General features: G+C 38.0%; 1 protein-coding gene across 1 annotated transcript in view; it reads right to left on the reverse strand.

Annotated features, from left to right (window-relative positions):
* Window positions 1-23383, reverse strand: part of rpgrip1l (RPGRIP1 like) — a 209977-nt gene that overhangs the window by 63609 nt on the left and 122985 nt on the right. Inside the window, exons 15-18 of the mRNA XM_051931527.1 lie at window positions 21879-22331; window positions 8909-9060; window positions 6970-7327; window positions 2861-3054 (exon numbers count right to left, since the gene is read on the reverse strand). Of these exons, the coding sequence (XP_051787487.1) occupies window positions 2861-3054; window positions 6970-7327; window positions 8909-9060; window positions 21879-22331 (1157 nt within the window). The remainder of the gene's footprint in view (window positions 1-2860; window positions 3055-6969; window positions 7328-8908; window positions 9061-21878; window positions 22332-23383) is intronic.

Below are 23383 nucleotides of genomic sequence, written 5' to 3' on the forward strand. Positions count from 1 at the left end.
GATCAGGAGGATTAGCTTAAAAACAACGTGCATCAACATTCATCAATGACATGAGCTGACAGTAAGAACAATCTATGGGATCTTTGCCCTGTTTTAAAAAGACTCTAATAATAGCAGAATTTGTCAAAGGGTTCATTCAGTTTGGATGAAGATATAATATAGCCCATCATTTACAGATAGGATTTGTGTCTGAAGTTTCCAAAAAAAAGATAATAGCTCTGGTAGCAAACAATCAGGACTTGGGGCTTTCTTGGGACTCATTGAATCAGCTTAATTGGCAAATCCAGAGAATAACATCTTCCATTGCTTAACCAAAGAAGAGACAGTATATCTAAAAAAAGAATTAACTTTAGTGAGGGGAGTAGTAGAGTTTCCAAAGAACAATTCAGAGTAGATATTTAAGAAGTGATTATTAACAAATAGAAGATAATTAGGGAAGATTTTCCTTTTATTTTAATGGCTGGGAAACATGTGTGTTCTAATATGCCACTCATAATCATTTCTCATTTGTGTGAGTGCTATTGTCAGACACAGTTCGTGTAGAGAGAAAGAAACAATATTCACTCACGGGCAGTTATAAAATTCAATGCGATATTGACAAAAAGGTAAAAGTAAAAAGAGATTGAATATATGGACATAGGTGATATGACAGAAGTATGCAGAGGATGTCTGGGGGAGAAGAGAGACAAGGCAGTAAGACAAAAGGACAGGTGCTGTATAGGCTGTTAAATGTTCAAAGCACCATGCGAGATGCAGATCTTGTGGCACAACAGCAAGCCAGCAGCTGATTGAGCAAATAGGAGGTAGAAAAAAAATATTCCCATTGTATCACCATTTAAGAGGGGGTTTCGAAGGAGCGACTGCATCTCCTTGGGATGTGTTCAGCCCCCCTCTTCACAATGCGAGCAGCAGAGATGAGAAGTGGCTGGCGCGTAGCGCACCAAGCAGGGGGAAAATCCCCCTAGTTTTTATTAAAAAAAAGCTAATGCTAGATTTGACTGACGGAAAATCATGTCCAAGAATTAGTTCAATAACTAAACATTACTTTACAATAATAAACTCCATTTAGAGACATAGTATTTGTTTTAATATTGTGGCACGTGGCTGGGGGTGGTGGCCAGCCGGGACGCCCAGGAGGACAGGAGGAGGGCTCATTGCTCCTCCAGACCACGAGGGGGCGGCCGCCCTGGTTCCTTTGAGGGCCACGGGTGCAGGGCTTGGAAGCCCAACCCTGCAGGGGCCCGTAGTCTCCGCCAGGGGGCGCCCCCATACCTGAAGGACCCGGAACCCCAACACTTCCGCCACACCAGGAAGTACTGGGGGGAAGAAGTTTGGGAACACCCGGAGGGCTTCCGGGAACACAGCCGGCACTTCCGCCACACAAGGGAGTGTCTAGGGAGTGTCGGGGATCACCTGGAGCCCATCCGGGCACTTATAAAAGGGGCCGCCTCCCTGCAGAGAAGGACTGGAGTCGGGTGAGGAGTGGACAAGGTTGCGAGGCAGGAGAGAGGAGGCGGCCTGACGAGCAGGCAGAGACTGAGTGAGAGCCTGGATTTTGGGGAGATTGGTGCTTTGGCACTGGGTTTGTGCACTTGGACATTGTATTTATAATGTACAATAAACGTGTGGTGGACTTGAATATGGTGTCCGTCTGTCTGTGTCCGGGCAGCTTATCACAATATCATACCAACATCCACAGAACATAATGTAATATCAAATGCAGCAAACTAATGTTTGTAAACAGGAAGATTGAAACTAAATAACAAAAATTCAATTTTTACAGATGTGCTGGTATTCTTTACAGTATAAGAATATTTGATTTTATTATTCATTTAGGCTGATCACTTATTCAGTGCTCTGAAACATTCTGCTAACACTACTGTCGAAACTCTTAATGATAAAATATGCAGTAATGGGGCAAAACAACGACGTAGGGGGCAGAACTACTGTCTAATAGTCCAAACTATTTTCAGTTTTGAATTTTAACATACTTCCTCTGTTCATGCTCAGTATGCCTGGTTACTTCCTACACTTCAAAGGTGAAGACATAAGATTTGGGCCATTCTAAATTGAATAATTTTTAAGGGTCCATGTCTACTCATGTCTGGTTCATCTTTTGTCACAGATGCTACAGGAGGCATGTTTTAGCCTTTGTGAAACTGTACTAAATAAGCAGGTTTAGAAAATCAGAAAATTAATGAATGAACTAACATGAAACCTATACAGTAAGGAAAAAGATAAAATACAAAGGTGAGCAGGTAATGCTAATTTTTAATCTATTGGTATTGAAGAGGCTATGCATAAAAGTCACGCAGCACTTCACTAAACTATAATGAAAACTAAACTATAATATAGAAGAAAAAAATTCATACTGGAACACCAACATGCTACACTTTGTATCACCTGACTTGTGACGAGAGACGAGGAGAGTTGACTTCAACAGGGTTAATAATTTTTAAACAAAGCACTTTAACAAAACATAAACTGGACTATTAATGTGAGAGGTGACATTAGACTGTACTGCATTTAATATCTGTAAAAACTTGTTTTTTGTCCGAAAAAGCATGCTGACAAGGCACTGTTTAACAGAATACATTCAATAGCATACATGTAGCAATAAAATAATTATTTTCTTGCATGTGTTTTTTAAAATTGTCAATGGAGGGTGGCATAGTATAATCTGTCATTGTCTTACTTTTTGTGATTTTCATTTGTTCTTAAATAATTCAGATGTACAATAACCCTGGAGTATAAGCTTGAGTCAACAAAGATGGATAAAACTCACCTAGATCCAACTCTGTATTAAGAAGTTGCATTGTTGCCAATTTACATAATGCTGCTGAGATTTTATAATACATACCTCAACAAATGCAGGCTCTGGTTCATTTAGCTCTTTCTCTAAAGCTAACTTTTCTGGGGTTTCTTTTGGAACAAATCGGGCTTGCTCAATGGTCATTGTTGATCCACTTGGTGGGAAATATGAGTATTCCCATTTTAAAGTAACATCAATTGTGCCACATGGATTATTTTTTGGATCAGCCAGTTCAAAGGTGCCTAAAAAAGAGAAAGGTTTAAGCTTGTTAGTGGACACTGTATGCAATTTTAAAATAAGTAGTAAAAAAACACAATGAAACTGGAATATGGTGCAAAACGTACCAATTATATATTATTTCTATTACACAGTGCATTAAATAACTTCCAGAACAAAACATAACTGTGTGGAAGGAGATACAAGATAATGTTCTGCTGGGAAAACTCTGGTCCTGGAAATTCATGTGAATGTTACTTTGATACATACCACCTACCAAGATAGTTACAGACCATGAAAACCCCCTCATGGCAACTATGTTCCCTTATCACCGTGGCCTCTTTTAATGGGATTATGCACCCTGCCACACTGCAGAAATTGTTAAGGCATGGTTTGAGAAACATAACAAAGAATCCAAGGTGTTCTTCAGTATGCTGTTCCCCAAATCTCAATTTGATTGAACATCTGTGGCATGTGCTGAAAAAACAAGTCCAAGCCACGGAGGCCCCACCTTGCATCTTGAAGGACTTGAATGGTTTGCTGCTAACATCTTGGTGCAGGATACGACAGAAAATCAAAAAACATTAGTTATTATGATTGGCTGTTCATTGACCTTAATGATTTGTAGATGGAAACTGTCCCTTAAACTACTGGCACAAGTGCCAATGATCCTATGCCATATACCAGAGGTAGGCAACGTCAGTCCTGGAGAGCCACAGTGGTTGCAGGTTTTTGTTCCAACCCAGTTTCTTAATGAGCAATCAATTATTGCTGATGAAACACTTATTGCTTAAGTGATAGTTTGATGCTTCATTTTAGTGGTCTCGCTTGTTAAGTCTCCCCGCCCTTAATTGCTTATTTCAATCTTAAACAGCTGCATTCAGTGTGTTAATGGCTCCTTATTTAGTAATAAGATGTAAAAGACAAAGCAGCCGGAAACTGGGTTGGAACAAAAACCTGCAACCACTGCGGCTCTCCAGGACTGACGTTGCCTACCCCTGCCATATACCAAAAGGAATAAGTGATAAAAGTACCTGTGCAGAATGGCTGAGATAGTAGAGATGTTATTGACCCTTCTTGACGACACCTAAAATGTGTTACGCCTATTTCAGTTCATCAGTTAAAGTCACTCAAAAAAAAATTTCAGTTCCTCTAAACAGCATTCCCTCTGACACAGATGACAGTATGTCTTCTACTTCCTGAAGTCCACTGACCAGCTACTTGATTTTGTTAACGTTAACGGTGAGATTGCTGCCCTGGTATCATTGATTCAGCTCTTCTCTGGTGATTATGCCTATGATGAAATCATCTGCAAAATCAATGATGGAGTTGGAGCTGTGTCTGGCCACACTGTCAAAGTTGGACAAGGAGTAGAGAGAGGGGGCTCAGAACATTACTCTGTGGAGTGAATGTGCTAAGGGTCAGTGTGGAAACTGTGCTGCTGTTAATTTCCATATCCTGATGTTGATTGGTTAGGAAGTCCAAAATCCATTTGCAGAGGATGGTGCTAAATGATAGATTGAGTTTGGTGGTCAGCTCTGCTTGTACAACAATTTTAAATGCTGAGCGGTATTCTATAAAAGCTGTTATGCCAGAATCCTGCTTATTATCCAGATGTGTCAGGAAAACAGGAAGTACAAGGAATATGGCATCCTCTGTGGACCTGATGTGATGAAATAAAAAATGGAGTTGATCATGACTATCTGGAATACTGTTTAATGTACCTCAGAACTACATTTTCAAAGCACGTCATCACGACTGAAATGAGTGCTACCAGTCTAGAATTATTCAGACTTAGGCTAATTGTTGTCCTTATGAAGCAGGTGGGAGCCACAGATTCTCCCTTCAAAATATTAACATGTCAGCTAATTTCTTTCTTTAAGTTATTAAAACACACCCAGAAATTTCACCTGGACATGAATTCCTTATGGAATACTAATTCACCTACTTATGTAATATACAGAAACAAAGAAGGATGAATCTTGTGGTTCCTCATTCAATCAAATGGCCGGCACTAAGTACACCGAGAACAGATAAAGTAGATGAAATTGAATTAGTCCTTACTATTTATTTGTAATGCCAAAAACACCATTTTTTTTACAGTATTTGCTATGCAATAAAGTTTGAGCAGTTTAAAGAAAATCTATTTGATGCTTTGTTTGTAATATAAGGTATAGTGAGAATAAACTAAATTACAAAAATTAAAGAATTAATTAAAATATCAAACAATGCTGGTAAGATGATTTGTTTTAATAAGGAATGAAATGCATTTAAAATGGAAAAACAAAATCCACAGATAAGAATTGGTACTAGTATTTAAGACAAGTTTCTTGGCTAAAAATATGATTCTGTGCTAGTATTACTAGGTACATGAACAATACATATCTGATCATTCAGTGTATCCATTTTATCCATTCATTTACCCATCCTCTCGTTCTCTTAATCTCCAAAAACAGTTTAAGGGTCTCAGTCAGTGGTTTTCCTGGAAACTTTGGTTAAAAGGTCTTAACCAGCTATGGACAGGACACTGCCAATAAACACAACATTAACATCTTCAAGGTAAGATATGTAAATTGATGTACTTAGACAAAAAGTCCATACACAAATGGTCAGAAAATGAGGAGTGACTAGGTAGGATTCAAAAGAAAATCCTTTCTTTCTTTTAGTCCAACAAAGGTAGTGATTTATTTATAAGAAATCTAAAAAAAAACAGATAAAGTAACCTTTTAAACTTGCCTAACCAATTGAATTACAAATGTGCTGCCTATTTAATAAGGATGAAATACAACTTCAGCACCATGTATTTTTACTACTGTTTGGTAGTTTTTATGATTACTATTAGAAGTAGGGAAAAGGTACCACAGTTTAAAGAGAAAGTTCATCATGTCAGTCAGTCAGTCGTTATCCAACCCGCCATATCCTAACACAGGGTCATGGGGGTCTGCTGGAGCCAATCCCAGCCAACACAGGGCACAAGGCAGAAACAAATTCCTGGGCAGGGCACCAGCCCACAACAGGGCACATGCACATACACCCACACACCAAGCACACACTAGGGACAATTTAGGATTGCCAAAGCACCTAACCTACATGTCTTTGGACTATGGGAGGAAACCGGAGCACCCAGAGGAAACCCATGCAGACACAGGGAGAACATACAAACTCCACGCAGAGAGGACCCGGGAAGCGAACCCAGGTCTCCTTACTGCGAGGCAGCAGCGCTACCGTGCCACCTAAAGAGAAAGTTTCTAATTGCAAATGATCACGATCAACATTTGATGAAGCAAACTAAATGATTTTTTAGAGCTTTCATAGTTCAATCATATGACATACTCTATGAAAATAAAACAGAAATTGAGCCTAAGAAAATGTCACAGTTTATTTTCAGACTTAAATTTTTTCAATTTAAAACAAAATAATTTGTGTTTAAAATGTCTTTTCTTTTAAAGGTCCTATGTTAACTTGTCAGTTGCTTTTTAAAGAGAAAGTATAGTAAAATACTTCAATTGCAGCAGTGTAAATTTAATTTATGAATGAGCATTTGCTTTAGCTCTTAATGCATTGTGATGCATTGAAGAGTGTTCCATGCAGTGTTAAAAATCATTGACTAAATATTGTAAATCTATAGTGTAGCCTACTTACGTATGAAAAAACAAAATCTACCATTTACTAAATGGTTAGTATAAAGGGTGGAATTATTTGCATGATTAATCTTTTATTTATTTATTTATTTTTTTTTACAAAACATAAGCAGTAGTCCAACCAACTACAAATCAATTTAAAAGAGGCATGGTGAGGTGAAACTGGACCAATGACCCTTGTGTTTCCATGATTATATTCATGATAAGACATAAAACACAAAGGTGACTTTCATAATTCTTTTAGGGATGCTATGTACCGTATATAGATATTAACATTTATTTATTGTTACTTGATCATACCTTTTATTCCTTTATCATGAGCCAGAGAAAGAAGTGGCACTTTGGCTTTCCCAAGGAAGAGGTCTTCTTGGGGGGTATCATTATCATCAAAAACATAGAAGTACAAGGATTGTGATTTCAGATAGATGTCCAGATCTGCATTCATCAAGACAGAGAAGCTCATGTGATCATCAAACTGAGGGCTGTTGCTGTTTGGGACAATGGGAGTGTCATGATCAAGGAAATCAAAAAATTTGTAAACAACATAGGGACTTGGCTGCTTCTGACCAAGTTGTGAAATGAGGTTGTTGCAGCAGGACACTGTTATATGGAGCTTGTTCAAAAAGCCATCAGCTGTTACTGGAACACCAGATTTAGCCTGCAATGAAATTATAAAATATAATTAATTTGAAGAGTTTCCAGAATTTGAGGCTGCCTCATATTACTCAGTAAATTGACACATTATAAGGTTTCCTTGGGTAACACTGCTTTGATACAGTGTTATGGTAACAGTTTAAGCAAAACTATTCATTTCAGAGACTGAACAGATCTTTCAGTCATAGTGAGGAGATTGTAGAAGGAGCCCTTAAGCATTGTTGATTTCAGTACAGGGTTAATATTGCCAGTTTCAGATGGGTGAATAGGCCTGTTTTTTTCAGTGCCATCCAATACAATTTTCAGATACTCATTTTGCATGACCTGAAAGGGATTAACAGGCATAGAAACAAATGTAAGGATTTTTTTGACATGTAACAGAAGGAATTGATTTAAATCACTTTCCTGTTTCTGATGTCTCCATATACTACTACCTCTAGATAGATGTTTTGAAAGCAAATATTTTAACAAAATATATAAGACAATAGGAACTATAAAAATAAGCCAAAAATACTCATTTACTCTACAGACTATTCAGGTGAAATATTCTTTGAAAAAATGTACGTCTATGCAGAAGAGCATCACAGAAGACTCACACACTCAATCATGCATGATTAATTTAGATGAACCATTCCACTCCATGTACAAGACTTTGGCATATGGGAGGAAAAAGTTGGTATCCATTTAATCTTGAAAATAGCAGCGAAAGATCTGAACCTAAAACTCTATAATTGTGAGGCAGCATTGCTAACTACAAAGACTGAATATTATTATTTTTAACTGATTAGATGTTTATTTACAAAGAATACAAGACTTCTCCTGTGCTCTGCTATTTGAAGTGCAATAAATAATGGCTAATATGCAGTGGCTATAAATGGTATTCAATCTCTTAACACTGAAATGCAGTAGACTTAAGGTATAACACATAACCAGTTGTTTTGTAGTATTAGTATCTCAAAGATATTAGTATAGTGTATAATGGTTACAGACTGACCCTCTATCAAGGTGAAAGTCTGGCAAAGATCGTGATGTGCATAGTCTTGATGTTATCCTTAAGGTTACAAGTCAACAAGTGAAATGGGGGCCTGTCCAGCTAACTGGAAAAATATGAAAGCAGATATCTTCAAATGATGAAGCATCAGCTGGAATGTCCATCTTTACAACAGCAGTGTAGTGAGATCAATCTGGCCACGGCTAACCAGACAGGAGTGGCACCTGTTCACAGATGGTGGAAGGAGTTGTAGCAACACACCAAGAAGAAGTGGATTTAATTAGCATTTTTTGACACTAATTAATGGAAATAAGGCTAAAACCTGTGACTGGAGAAACACCAAGGCAACAGCTGTTGCATACATAGTCTCTCACTTTGACAATTTAGTGTCTTTTTCTGTTGATAGGTTGATAAAGGTTTAATTAAATCCATTATGATGCACTGTTGAACAAAAATAAAATGTAAAAACTTTCAAAGGGTGAATTGGTTTTATAGGTGATTTAGTTCGTAAATGTGATATACATATACTCATTTTAAAGGAAACGAGACAAAATTAGTCTCCATTGCTTGGAATCAAAGCAAGGTATAGCTTACCTGTTGAGTCTGAACCAGGGATTTTTGATTAACACTCATGTAACCAAGGGCCTTGGCCTGTTCTTTGTAATGTCTAATAGCTTGGTCCACAGGAATTCTTAGCCTCACCCAGTACTCTAATGCGCCAAAAGCATGAACGTCTTCTCCAATGCCTGTGGAAATAGAGTGCAGGTGTGTATTTATAACTACTGTACAAAAAATGCTGCCATTTTACAAAATTGCAATCCAAGTATAGATGATTCTATCATGTTATTGAAAATTATTTCCAAAGAACATTATATTCTAGTAAAAACTGAAAAAAGAACTGAACCCATTTAGGAAAGAGTTTCATAATAAAGGTTTATAGCTGAATGTGTTTCATGCACTTATCACTCTGTTAACATGTTCAGTGCTGTCAGCTTTCATCTGTTCAAAGCACACAGTACTTTGCTTCAAAACTCTCTGCCCAGTAGGAAAAAAACATTATATATAATATGCAAGAGACTCCTAATGTACCTGTTTATTATTAAATTATTGCTAGCTATTTATTTTGGGTTTAGAATGTAAAACCTATAGCTCATAAGGAAATACTTTTACAGATATCAATAATGCCACAAGAAATTAAAAATCACTTCATGTAAACCATTAGCCATTAAGAACAACTCAAAACTGGTTCTTCAAACACATCCATCCATCCATCTATTTTACAACCCACTGAATCCGAACACAGGGTCATGGGGGTCTGCTGGAGCCAATCCCAGCCAACACAGGGCACAAGGCAGGAACCAATCCCGGGCAGGGTGCCAACCCACCACAGGACACACACAAACACACCTACGGGCCAATTTTAGAATCGCCAATCCACCTAACCTGCATGTCTTTGGACTGTGGGAGGAAACCGGAGCGCCAGGAGGAAACCCACACAGACACGGGGAGAACATGCAAACTCCACGCAGGGAGGACCCGGGAAGCAAACCCAGGTCTCCTAACTGCGAGGCAGCAGCGCTACCACTGCGCCACCGTGCCGACCTCTTCAAACACAATCTATGAAAAACATTCTTTCTTACTCTAAACTACAAATATATATGCTAAACTCCACTGAGCTCTCAAGGTGCTTGTTTTTTTTCTTAGGCAGCAGACACTGAGTTGAAATAACTGTGCTACCTGCACCACCTTCAAGCCATAAGGCACTGTGCTAGCTACCTTCTAGTCTCCTCAGCCATGCTCTCTTGGCTAGTAGTTATGCATACTTAATATAAGCTGGGTTGCCTACTGTCTGGCAACATGACAGAGTAACACAAACTTCCTCTTAAAGCACCGGTTCTTATTTCTTCCTTCTGTCTTTTCTTCCAGGACACCATTTTTTGAGTACAGGATCTGCTGTCTCCCAAGAGCTCCTGTTGTTCTGCACTATTCTGGTATTCTATATTCTACCATGGAATTTTGTGGGAATGTCATCTACCATGTGGCATTTTCAGCCAAATGAAAATGATCTACAAATGATTAATTTTCTGCACTGTATGTGGGCCACCATAGTGGGGAAAAAGGAAAACGAGAGGGCACGATTGGCACCGACATGATCTCCCATTGTACCTGGTGCAGTCTTTCTTATCATTGTGCCGCATCAGAAACAACAGTGCATATTCTCTTCAGATCAGGCATTAAACTAGCGTATAAACCGGGTAACACTCTGTCGACAGTTCTTTTTAATGCCAAAAGCAAGAAATAAGTAGCTGAGACATGAAACTCAGTATATAGTATACCATGCAGTGCATACCCAGCTGTATACGAGGGACACACATTTAAAACACTCGCAACACGTATACAAGAACATCGTAATACTGTCAGTAGGAAGAACTCATGGTCTCTGATATATGCCCATACCAATTCAATCAGGCACACATTTAACTAGGACATGATGCAAGTGAGATTCAGGGCAAATACTAAGAGTGCCAGAGAGCTGTCCAAATCATGGCTATTAAATGAAAATGCCATTAACAGAGACTTGGACATGAACCCAGCATATGCAGGCTTAAAAAGAGGAACATCCACATAATAAAAAAAGACTTTAAGAACCACCTATTATTTTTTATTATTTTACACTCACCTATTCCCACCTCCTCAGTTGCTATATATTGCTTCTGATTCCTGTATATCTAATCTTTTCCTCTGACACCTGTTAGGTTGTCAAAAGCTCAGGAATAAAAGACAATTTATTTTTAGATAAGTGATTCATTTTCTCTCTTTGTGGATTTCTAGATATGGATATTTATTATATGTGAAACAAAGATGACTATTATAGGAAGGAATTGTAAAGATTACTATTGAATATTTAAGCACACCATATCTAATTCCTCATCAATAGTCCTTAAGTGTTATTGGTTTAACTTAATGTGTTTCTCGATAACGCAATGATAAATGTATAAACATATTTTAATGTTTTATAACTATTCAGAAAATAATTTGGAATTCAAATATATGACAAAAAGATGAACAAACACATTGTAGATAACAGTAATGTTTATACTTGGGTGATGCTGTTGAATTATAATTATTTATCATGATTAATCATGGATATGAATGCCGAAAATATATGACTGGGTGACACAGATTAAGACCTAACTGGTCCCCATCATTGACTAATGTCAGTAAGTGTGGATAAATTTGGTACAATATGCACACAAAGAAGAAAGGAAGAAGGATGTTCATTACTGAAAATTCTGAATATAAAAAGGCAGTGTTTTCAGAGATATATGGAGCTAACTCAGATGAAAAGAGGGTCTGCTGGGGGTGGGGAACATGATGATACACATCTTTTCTTTTTAACGTTTTGCAATGTATTAAACAGGACAGCACAATGGTGAAGTTTGTTGCACTGGCACCTCATGACTGTAGCATCCAAGGGCTTTTATGCAGCATTTGTATATTCTCCTTGTGTTTGCATGGGATTTCCACTATGGTATTCTGGTTTTACTTCCTCATCTTAAAAATGTGCTGGCTAGGATGTCTGATGATTTCAAATTAGTCCTGTTTGAGTAAGATTGTAGTCGTGTGGATGTGAGTGGACCTATAATGGTCTAGCATCCTGTCACAATGTTTTCTGTCGTGTACCCAGTGCTACAAGAATATGCTCTAGTCTGCCCCACTCAAAACTGGATTAAGCTGACCTGAGACTGCTATTTTATGTTTTAGTATTTTAAGTATTACTATTTGATTCTGCATTACATATTACTATTTATTTCCTTTTTTATTTCACAAGTTAAATGTCAAATTATATCTATATAGACAAAACTGTCAAACTATTATACCTAATGAGAGAAACTTTGGATTTCAATTATCTCTGCATTCTCCATAGTAAGACCGGCAATATTCTGTTACAGTACATGTTACACACATTGTACATAAACTGATCTTTTTGCTGGGTGAGAGGAGTCCTTATGTTATAAATAGCGATGTAAACAAATAACAGACATTACTATATTTAATAATGAAAATATTGTTTATTTTTAATTTAAAAAAAAAGCTTGAGGCTACAAAAAGTTTATCAAATGGATAGAACACAAAGGAACCTAGGCAAACTTGTGGCCTGCCATCGACTGGAATGAAAAAAGCAATGTACTTGTTAATAGAAGGCTATAGCAAATGTTAGCACTGCTACACATATTTCCATAAATGTACATCTCTCTATTATATAAAAAAATCCTGGGACGAGACGTGACTTTTTCAGAGAGATACTTTCAAGTCCCGCGAGATGAGACTTTGTGAAGAGGCGTATCCGCGAGAATTAGATTTGTTGTTTGGTGAAAGTGAAATCCACATATGTGAGCGGCAGAGATGTGAAGTGGTTGGTGCATAGCGCAGGCCGGGGGTTGGCGAACGAAGCACCCTAGTAGCATAAAAAGCAAAAAAAATTATACCTGTCCTTAGTCTATTAATGATATATTTCAACAGAAATATTGCACTGAATTTCCCCCCCAAATCAGGTGTATTCTGGACAGATCTAGTAGAACTAAATAGAAAAGGGAGAGTGTGCTGGAGAAAGTTAGTGCACACTACTGTTTGGGAAGAGTTAATGTCTTACTGTCAGAATGCTACTTCTCAGAAAATTGGAATCTGAATGGACACTGTAGAAGTAATATAATGCATGGAACTGGAAGAAGGTATGAAGAACTTTGGTCAAAATTTGGTTGCAGCTTGTTATGATGGCAACCCTAAAACCCATTGAAGGGCAGGTAGTGACAGATGCTTTCAATTTAAAGAAAAAGGCAATCTATGCAATGCTAGCAATGTTAGCACATGTGCCTTGACTGTGATGAACCAACAATTGTAGCAGTGTCCTATGTGAATCTCCAGTGAATGAGAATGGTTTGCGGAGGCAATGAAGAATGAATTTCATGCATCCTCAAACAGGTTCCAGAAAGACTTTCACAGAACTTACAATGCACTGTTTACTTTTAATTATATGTTATTGTAAAATCTTTACAAGTACTCAAGTGTGGAGATGTATCCTGTCTCAGCACTGAAAAACAACCTCTTTGTAGGAATGTATGATATATTGTTCTCAGTGACTGAAAAATGTATCCATTCCTAATAGCCCTAAATTAGAAGAAAGTTAAATAAGTGAATTCTGCATGAATGCTCCCTACTGTAGTATCATTGACACATGCGATTAATTTTCAAATATACTATGTGTTTTTCCACTTATTTGCATTTAACTCATGAATTGTTTGACAATTTTTGCTATCTAAGCCAATGGTTTTCAGACTGGGGGACAGTGGCACCGATAAGGTTGAGATTATTTAAAAAAAAAAAAAAAAAAAAATCAATTTCAGTGTTTGACATGGGCGTTCCAGCATTTCTCACAGCTGATATTCCACTTTCAACGAGCTTGTATGCTTTCCGAAATAGTTTCTGTATATCAGCGTGCTACTATCTCCAAGAGTGAACCACACACCAAGACTGATGGGTTTTTGCAACAGAGAGCGTCTCAAATGTATGCTATCTTTTTCACTTTTTCCACCTGCAACAGTAGGCTACACAACATGTCACTCTATCTCTGTCCATCCCCCTCTCTCTCTCTCTTTCAGGTCAGGTCCACCAATGTTAAAAGAGTTTTGCTTTGTTGAACTTGTTTTTTGTACTGTTATTTCTAGGATAGTTTTAGAAATTGGCTGAATAAACCAGTATAATATACAATGAAGAACAAAGGTGAATTTGAACAATTAATAATAATAAAGTACACATATCAAATATTTAATTTTAGTATTATTAATGCTAATCATTAACAGAAAGCTATTACTTTAGATAGAGTTGACTGTTTGTTAACATGCATCCTTTCTTTAAAAATAAATACAAGCATAGGCTGAAGTTAGAAGCAGAGGTTTGCTTTAAGTTGTCAAAAGTGGAACTTGACATTGTCAATCTTTTTTAATTGATATAAAGTCCCTAATATATATACAGTATATTTAAAATGAGTGGCATGCACCTGCATAAGCGGGAAGAACAGTAGACATGTCAAGTTTAAGAAGGCTAGAAAAAGTGCCAAAGAACGCCAGTACAGACTGATTGTGTTTCTTCCAGCATTATCAGATTATAAATAGTATTCAAAATAAAAAGATTTCACATGAACATTGCTTTTTTAAAGAAGAAGAAAATCTGGAATAAAATACACAGGCGGAAAAGGAGAAAATAGTTTTATGGAATGAAAATAAAACTCTGAAAAGGGTTCTTTTTGTATTAATCAGAGTTTCTGAAGCCAATGATTGTTGGGAACAGTTGAAAGATAATTAGCACAGTTACCAGCACCATTTCTTTCAAAACCAAACTGTATACAATACAGACGTGCCAAACCTCTAGATTATGAGAGTCTGGTCATCATTCTGCAGTCATGTTTTTTTTTTTTTATTGGAAGCAGTGACTCACTTCATATGCACACAGTATTCCAGTTAACAAGTAGCTGTGCCTTAAACATGACTGAAATTGCCAGGCAATGATGGTCACTCTAAAATCTCTGGAAAAGATACAATGTGTGGGAGCATGTTGGATCCTTTGTTTAGCAACTATAAAGATAACATATTATTATAAATTCAGAAGAAAAACTTGGTTGATAAAAAGATGAACAGGTCTAAATTCAATCACAGGCAAGTTGTTAGTGTGGCATAGCAGTTTTTTTGCAAGGCCCTGGGACAAACCACACGTTCTCAAACACAGCTCTAGCCAATCTTTACTGACATTTTCATAAACAGATGTCTTTCACAGCTGCAGCCCAATAAACAAACATGAACTGCACTTGGTTGTTTCCTTCCTGTTGGTGAACGCAGTAGCAAAATGGTCAACAATGTTCAGGGATAAGAAAATGTCTTAAAAATAATTGGTTCAGTAAGTAGGTACATTTGCAATATGAAAGAATTGCATAGTGGTAGCTGTTTAAAAAATTACAAATAAAATTATAACAGACGGTGAGTAGATTTGTTGATCAAAGTGTACCTTTTCTCTTATTTGCAGTTTGTGCACATATAGCAAGGTTGCAATGGTTTTGTACAGCTCTATTCCCATTTTTGCTTCAACATGCTGATATAGGCTCTGCAGTTAACTTGCAAATGTTTTTAACCTGATTGGTAGGATAGAAAAATCCTAAAAATATTAACTTTTCCAGTTTCTAAACTCAATTTTATGTTATAATCATTCCTAATGTACTGTATATATGTTTTCCAATAACTAAATGCCTCTATGATCGCCATTGTAAACCCAACTTTGTACAGGATTATCTTATGCTTCTTTTATGGTAAACCTTAATAGCTTCTTGTGCTATACCTTTCTGATGTTTGCAATTTATCCACCTTCATTATTTTACTGCACCTTTATTTGATTTCATGAACACATTTTGATAGCATTTACTATTTAATTTGTCAGGTCTACTTCATTGATTGTGTTACTAGCTCTCGTGTATCATTTTGTATATCTTTGTTATTATTATTTTTTATTAATTCTGTATTGTAATCTTGTTTGTACTGTAAAACAATTGATAATAGTTAATAAATCCAGTAAGTTGAATAATGTATTGATGCTATGAATAGCGACATGGGAGGACCCAAATGGGTTGGACAACGCTGCCTTACTTGGCCGGGGACAGTGTAGTGGAAGAAGAAACCCAGCCAGGATGGATAATGATTCCTATCTCAGTCAAGGCAGTTGGGGTGTTGTGGATAGACTGGGACAGTTTATCCCCCCAACACAAGAGATGGCAGTGGTTCTCTGGTTGGCTCCCACTTTGGACACCCACAGGGTATCATGGGACCTGTAGTCTTTAAAAGCAACCCTGTTGGTGTTTCTGGATGCTGACAGAGGGCACTGCCAAAAGAAGCTCTCCTTATTTTGGGAAGCTTCCACTTGACCCTGAAGAAGTCCTAAGTCTTGTACAAAAGGAGTCACCCCAAATCCATTCGGAGAATCAGAGTCAGGAAGCAGAGGACAAAGCTCACCTGAAGTAGTGGAAGGAGAGGAAGGAAGAGAAAGAAGAAGCAATTGTTCTTGTGTGAATGCTTAAAAAATAACATGTGAAGGTATTTGTTAAAAAAATATTGATTGAACCTGGGATTTGTGATGGTGCCCTTGTGTTTGGGACTTGGAGGCTAAGTGGCCACACTACAGGTCATAATGGATTATTGTACATTTATAGTCAGCTGCTATGACTAGATATTTTTGTTAAACAGTTAGAACAGAGACAAGAAATTTAGGTTCAAGCAGCTGTGGTGGATGGCTGGGGCCCTTACCTGGCCAGGATGCCTCGACAATGGAAGGACAGAGGGAGAGAATTTATTCAGGACATTATCTCTAACAGAACGTCAGAGGACTGCTCCCTGGCTTGCAGCGGGGCCACAAGTTTGGAATATGGAAGCTCAACCCTGCTGGGGCATGTGACCACTGCCAGGGGGCACCTAGACATTTCCCAAGCCCTATTTAGCAGCATTTCCATCACACCCAGAAGTGCTGCCAGATGAAGCTCATTGGACACCTGGAGTCCTTCCAGGTGTCCTATAAAAGTAGCCAGCTGCCACTACTCAGGGAGCCAGGGTCGGGAAGAAGAAGGACGAACCTTGTGAGGAGGAGTGGAGGCAGAAGGACTGACAAAAGGAAAGAAAGAAAAGGAATGTCAGTCTATTTTGGTGCTGTATTTTGCTGTGCTCTGGGGAGTGAGGAAAAGTGCTTCGCAGCTAAAAATAGTGTTGTGTGTTGCATCTTCGTCTCTGTCGGGGTTGGGTTGGCTGTTGTCGCCCCCAGGTTTCCACACAGCAAAAAGCAGCTATTACTTTTTAATTTTAGCCAATACATGCTTGCAAATAATTTGTAGATAAAGCTAAATTATACTTATTTTCTAAATACTAGGGGGCTTTGCCCCCTGCTCGCTTCACTTGCCCTCCCACCTGCGCTACACTCCAACCACTTCGCATCTGTGCAGCTCGTGTTGTGAATAGGGGGGCTGAACGCACCCCAAGGAGACACGATCGCTCCTCCGACACCCCTCTTAAATGGTGATACAATGGGAAATACATACAGTTTTATTTTTTTACCTCCTCTTTTCTTGATCAGCTGCTGGATTCTGGGAACTTCTGTCATATCACCTATGTCCACATATTCGATCTCTTTTCACTTTTACCTTTTCATCAATATTGCACTGAATTTTGATTCCGTGTTTGGAATTACGTCGTGACAATGCAACGTTTAACTGCCCGTGACTGAATATCGTTTCTTTCTCTCTACAAGAAATGTGTCTGACATAACCATGCAGGACTTTTCCAAATCTCTTTGTATAAGCTCTTGTCTCATGGGGCTTCCAGCTCCAGGCGTGGTTACATCGCTTGGCACGAAGACTCGTCTCACGTAACATGAAAGTGTCTCTGAGACAATCACATCTCGTCTCCTTCCAAGATTTCAAGATTTTTTTTTTTGTAATAGAGAGATATAAATGGTAAGGCTGTATCTTCCAACATTAAAATGTACTTGTGTACCTAATAAAATGGCTGAGTACATGTCCACATGACCACTAGCATACAACTTGCTACTCATAGTAATGAGTTAATTAACATGTATGCGTTTATAAGGAGCTATTAACACAAAACTTACATTACTTTTAGAGCTGGCATTGAGGATATCATCTTAAACTGTACAGTCTCCCTAGTGAAAATTACCATTATTTTTGAGGGGAAACAACAAGGTATTCTTTTCCCACCTGAGTAGTGCTGTCAAAATCAGTAACAGTTTAAAATGTTTGAAAATATACACATACAGTACAATTTCAGTTCACACAGATTCAGTTTCTTATTTTTCTTAATAAGTTCTTTTTAATTATCTTCTTTCATATTCCTTATTGTAGTGTCAACATGTGAGAGGAGACCTATAATGAATGCATGGAAAAAAATAATAAAAATAAGACATTTCACCCAAGAGTTTGATCCATCTTACCCTCCGCAGTGAAAAGACCCTTAATAGGGCATGTGATTTGACTTGATGATGGAAAAGAGGTTCTACAGTATTTATCTGTAGCCACCTGAAAAGCTGGGAAGATAAAGAGAGCTCCATAAGAGTACTCTGTCAATGGTGACACACTTATTGACTGTAGAATGCCGAGATTAGGCTGGGTAATCTTTTGGCCTTGAAAACTATCCTGTCCTCCCTAGCCATTTGACAATTTGAGCTACTTTCATGGATAAATATGTGCTACAGAAATAAAAGGTGTTGTTGTTACCTGATGAACAATATTTATACAGGCTGGTTATAGGCCATTTTTTAAGAGATTAAAGAAGAAAATAGTCTCTAAATGTATTATACATGCCCTTTAATTTGTATTTGGTTCAATTGCTTTAATCTAATATAATAGAATATACAACATTTTACAGTACAGTAATCCCTCCTCCATCGCGGGGGTTGCATTCCAGAGCCACCCGCGAAATAAGAAAATCCGCGAAGTAGAAACCATATGTTTATATGGTTATTTTTATATTGTCATGCTTGGGTCACAGATTTGCGCAGAAACACAGGAGGTTGTAGAGAGACAGGAACGTTATTCAAACACTGCAAACAAACATTTGTCTCTTTTTCAAAAGTTTAAACTGTGCTCCATGACAAGACAGAGATGACAGTTCCGTCTCACAATTAAAAGAATGCAAACTATATCTTCCTCTTCAAAGGAGTGTGCGTCAGGAGCAGATCATGTCAGAGAGATAGAGAAAAGCAAACAAATCAATGGGGCTGTTTGGCTTTTAAGTATGCGAAGCACCACGGCACAAAGCTGTTGAAGGCGACAGCTCACACCCCCTCCGTCAGGAGCAGAGAGAGAGAGAGAGATATAGAGAGAGACAGAGAAAAACAAACAAGCAAAAATCAATACGTGCCCTTCAAGCTTTTAAGTATGCGAAGCACCGTGCAGCATGTTGCTTCAGGAAGCAGCTGCACAGAAGGTAGCAACGTGAAGATGATCTTTCAGCATTTTTAGACGAGCGTCCGTATCGTCTAGGTGTGCGAACAGCCCCCCTGCTCAATCCCCCTAGGTCAGGATCAGAGAAAGTCAGCGCAAGAAAGAGAGAAAAGTAAGTTGGGTAGCTTCTCAGCCATCTGCCAATAGCGTCCCTTGTATGAAATCAACTGGGCAAACCAATTGAGGAAGCATGTACCAGAAATTAAAAGACCCATTGTCTGCAGAAATCGCGAACAAGCAAAAAATCGGCGATATATATTTAAATATGCTTACATATAAAATCCGCGATGGAGTGAAGCCGCGAAAGGCGAAGCGCGATATAGTGAGGGTTTACTGTATATCAAATTCATTTTGGGAAATATCATCAATGTCTGTGAATCATCTTAACAACAACTTAAATAAACTTTGGCCTCTAACCATAAAGACTGAATTCTAAACTCATAATCCAAAAAGTATTATGATTTCTATTAATCTTGGCCAAGGTTAGTGCATTGGAAATACGTAAACTTAATCTAGTTTTTAAGAATTTAATTTGTATTTATTTTTTACATTTTCATTTTGTCAGGTTTGATGACACCCTCAAATAATTTATACTGCTGGTTGCTTTGTATGCTTGCCTATAGTAATGCTGTTCTGAACATTACTAATCAGTTTTGTAACGAATGCAAGGCTTTCTAAAGAAAGTTGTCATAGAAGCTCCTATGTCTGAACTCAACCTTAAAAATCAAGAAAATACACCTTTAAAAATAAAAATATTTGTTAAAAATTTCAGGTTTCTGATCTAAACACTGTCTCAACAACAATTGTTTCCTCAAAAATTTGTATTACAGACTAATTCTTACTAGTCTTTTGTTTTTATTTTTTTTTGTTTAGACCGATTAGCGTCAACATTAAAACCACAGACAGGTGAAGTGAACAGTGTTGATCATCTCGTTAAAATGGTGCCTGTCAAGAGATGGGATATATATTAGGTAGCACTGAAGGTGAGGTGTTGGAAGCAGGAAAAATGAGCAGCTATAAAGATCTTATCGACTTTGATAAGGGCCAAATCATGACAGCTAGATGACTGGGTCAGAGCATCTCCAAAATGACAGGTCTTATGGGGCATTCCCCATTTATAGTGGTTAACGCCTATAAAAAGAAGTCAAAGGAAGGACAACCAGTAAACCGATGACAGGATCATGGATGCCTAAGGCTCATCAATATGGGTATGGACAAAGGCTAGCTCATCTGGTCCTATCCCACAGAAGAGCTACTCTAGCACAAGTTGCTGGAAAACATAATGCTAGCCATAAAAGAAAGGTATCAGAATACACAGTGCAATGCAGCTTGCTGTATATGGAGCTACATAGCTTCAGACTGGTTAGAGTGCCCATACTGACCTCTATCTACCACCAAAAGCACCTACAATGCGCACGTGAGCATCAGGACTGGGCCATGAAGAAATAGAAGGCGGCGGTCTGGCCTCATGAATTACACTTTCTATTAGATCATATGGATGGCTAGATGCGTGTGCATCATTTACTTGAGGAAGAGTTGGCAGCAGGATGCACTACAGACCGTGTGATGCAAAGGGCAATGTTCTGCTGGGAAACCCTGGGTCCTGCCATTCATGTGAATATTACTTACATTGTTGCAGACCACATACACCATTTCATGGTAATTCCCTGATTGCAGTGGCCTTTTTCAGCAAGATGAGGTGCCCTGGCACACTGCAGGAATTGTTCAGGAATGGTTTGAGGTACATGACAAAGAGTACAAGGTATTGATTTGGCTTTCAAATTCCTCAGATCTCAATCCAATTAAGATCCATGTCAAATCAATCAAGTCAGATTCAGGGAGCCCCCACCTCACAACTTACAGGACATAAAGGATCTGTTGCTAATGTCTTAGTGCCAAATACCACAGGACACTTTAAGAGGTCAGAGCAGTTTTGGCGGCACAAGGGGGACCTACACAATATTAGGCAGATGGTTTTAATGTTGTGGCTGATCGGTGTTTGTCTCCTACTTCTGCTACTCCCATAATATGGAAAATGATCATGAAATGTTATTTAATGAAATGTTCTGATGATAATAGTAATGGCCTTTAGATTTCGAATGGTTTCAAATATACAAGATGAGGGACACACTAGTTTTTCCTGTCTTTTTTTATTATAAGTAATTTTGCTCCATGACTAATGTCTTTAGCAGCAAACCAGCCAGAGAAAATAACTCCAAAAATGAATGTCTAACAGTCAATTGTCTGTACTCTTTATACAGCTGTTCTAACTACTTAATCTAAACAATCAAATTCATCAAAGCATACTGAATCCTGGCCAGGGCCGTCTTAACGTATGGGCAAAATGGGCACTGGCTGGGGACCCCAGGTCCATGATGTTTCTGATCTATGTTTAGGTTTTGCTATCAAAACAGGGGCCCCAGTGCACTATTTTGCACCAGTGACTATGACACTGTTAAGATGGCCCTGAATCCTGCTTGAACGTAAATTACGACTTTACAGACAAAGACTGCTTACCAATCAGAGTTGATGTTCCAAACACCCTGCCATTCTTCTCCAGAATGTCATGCAGCTGCAGCTGGCAGGCGGCAACGGTTTGGTATTCAATTCCACTGGAGAGCTGAACCTCTAGCGTGACTGAGTTCTTATGGAGATATTGTAAAAAAAAGTCATCCACACGCACAATGTACTGGGAGGTGAAGTCATACACTGGCTGGGAGCCCTGAACAACTGGAGTGGACTGCAGTTCAAAATCATAAAAGGCATATGTGCAGAATGTTACCGGCTCCTGGTCACCAAAACTCTGGAGGGCCTCAGGGGAGAAACTGGCCTTGCTTATGTGAATCTCAAACAAGTTCTCTCCTCGTTCAAGACAAACTGTCTCATCAAATTCATCTGCTCTGTCTTCAGCTGTGACATCAGCTCTGAATTTGTACTGTTTGGTGCCATAAGCGATGTCTTTTAATTGAGCTGCAAATGAACAATAAAACATTTTACAAGTTCAAGAAGGATTTGAAGAAAGCACAAATGGCAAAATATCATGAATTGTATTTTTACATACTAAACACAAGCCAGCAATAAAACCTTTAAAATCTTAATGTGTTATAAGGTTTTCTAGAGATTAGTAAACATGATATACAGTAACTTCCATATTAAACATGAGTTAAAAGCGCAGACATTATAAACACACAAGGACTTAAAGGAAAATAAGCACAGCTAATACATGTTGATAAGAAAAGGCAAGTTAAATCTTATTTTCTTACTGAACATCATTTTACTGTATTTCTTGTTTTGGCATTCCACTAGTAATTATTATTCTGAAATTATTATTGTGAAAGAAATGAAACAGTGCCTTAATTATGCTTAGGTTTTACAATTTTATGGTATTTGAAATAAAGTTGCACAGCCTAACTGAATATGTCACAAATGGATTTGCTCCACATAGGTTTTCATATCTGAAGAGGTTAATAACATCCCAGTAGCTACAGAGATTATTTAGGAGATACTCAGTGATATGAAGATACATTAGCAGAGAGAAACAGAGGGAGAGAGAAGTGCTACTAAGATTAAAAAAGCTAATATCAGATAAATCACCTGACAATATTTATCACAGAGTGCTTCAAGGAAGTTGCTGATTGCATACATAAATCATTATTGTTGATTTTACAGAAATCTCCGAACACTGAGAAACACTTAGAAACATACAGATTGAAATATTGGCTCACTACACAAAAAGGTGATTGTCCTAATCCTAGGAACTATCAAGACAGCAAGCTTAATGATCACAGGTCAGTTAAAAGAGTAAAGAAAATATGCAGCAACACATTAACAAATTAACCACTAAAGCACAGTAAACCTTGCTTTAGATGGGAAAGTTCATTAGTTTATCCTTAATTCTTTGAGAGTTTTGACCCAAGAAGTGTATATTATCTTGTTTTTCAAAAAGCATTTGATAAGTTACAACTTGAGACGCGTGTAATCAGACTAAAACAAGAGGAAGTTCATTGCTTAGATGGGTGCAG

The sequence above is a fragment of the Erpetoichthys calabaricus genome, chromosome 9 (assembly GCF_900747795.2).
Source record: "Erpetoichthys calabaricus chromosome 9, fErpCal1.3, whole genome shotgun sequence".
NCBI lineage: Eukaryota > Metazoa > Chordata > Cladistia > Polypteriformes > Polypteridae > Erpetoichthys > Erpetoichthys calabaricus.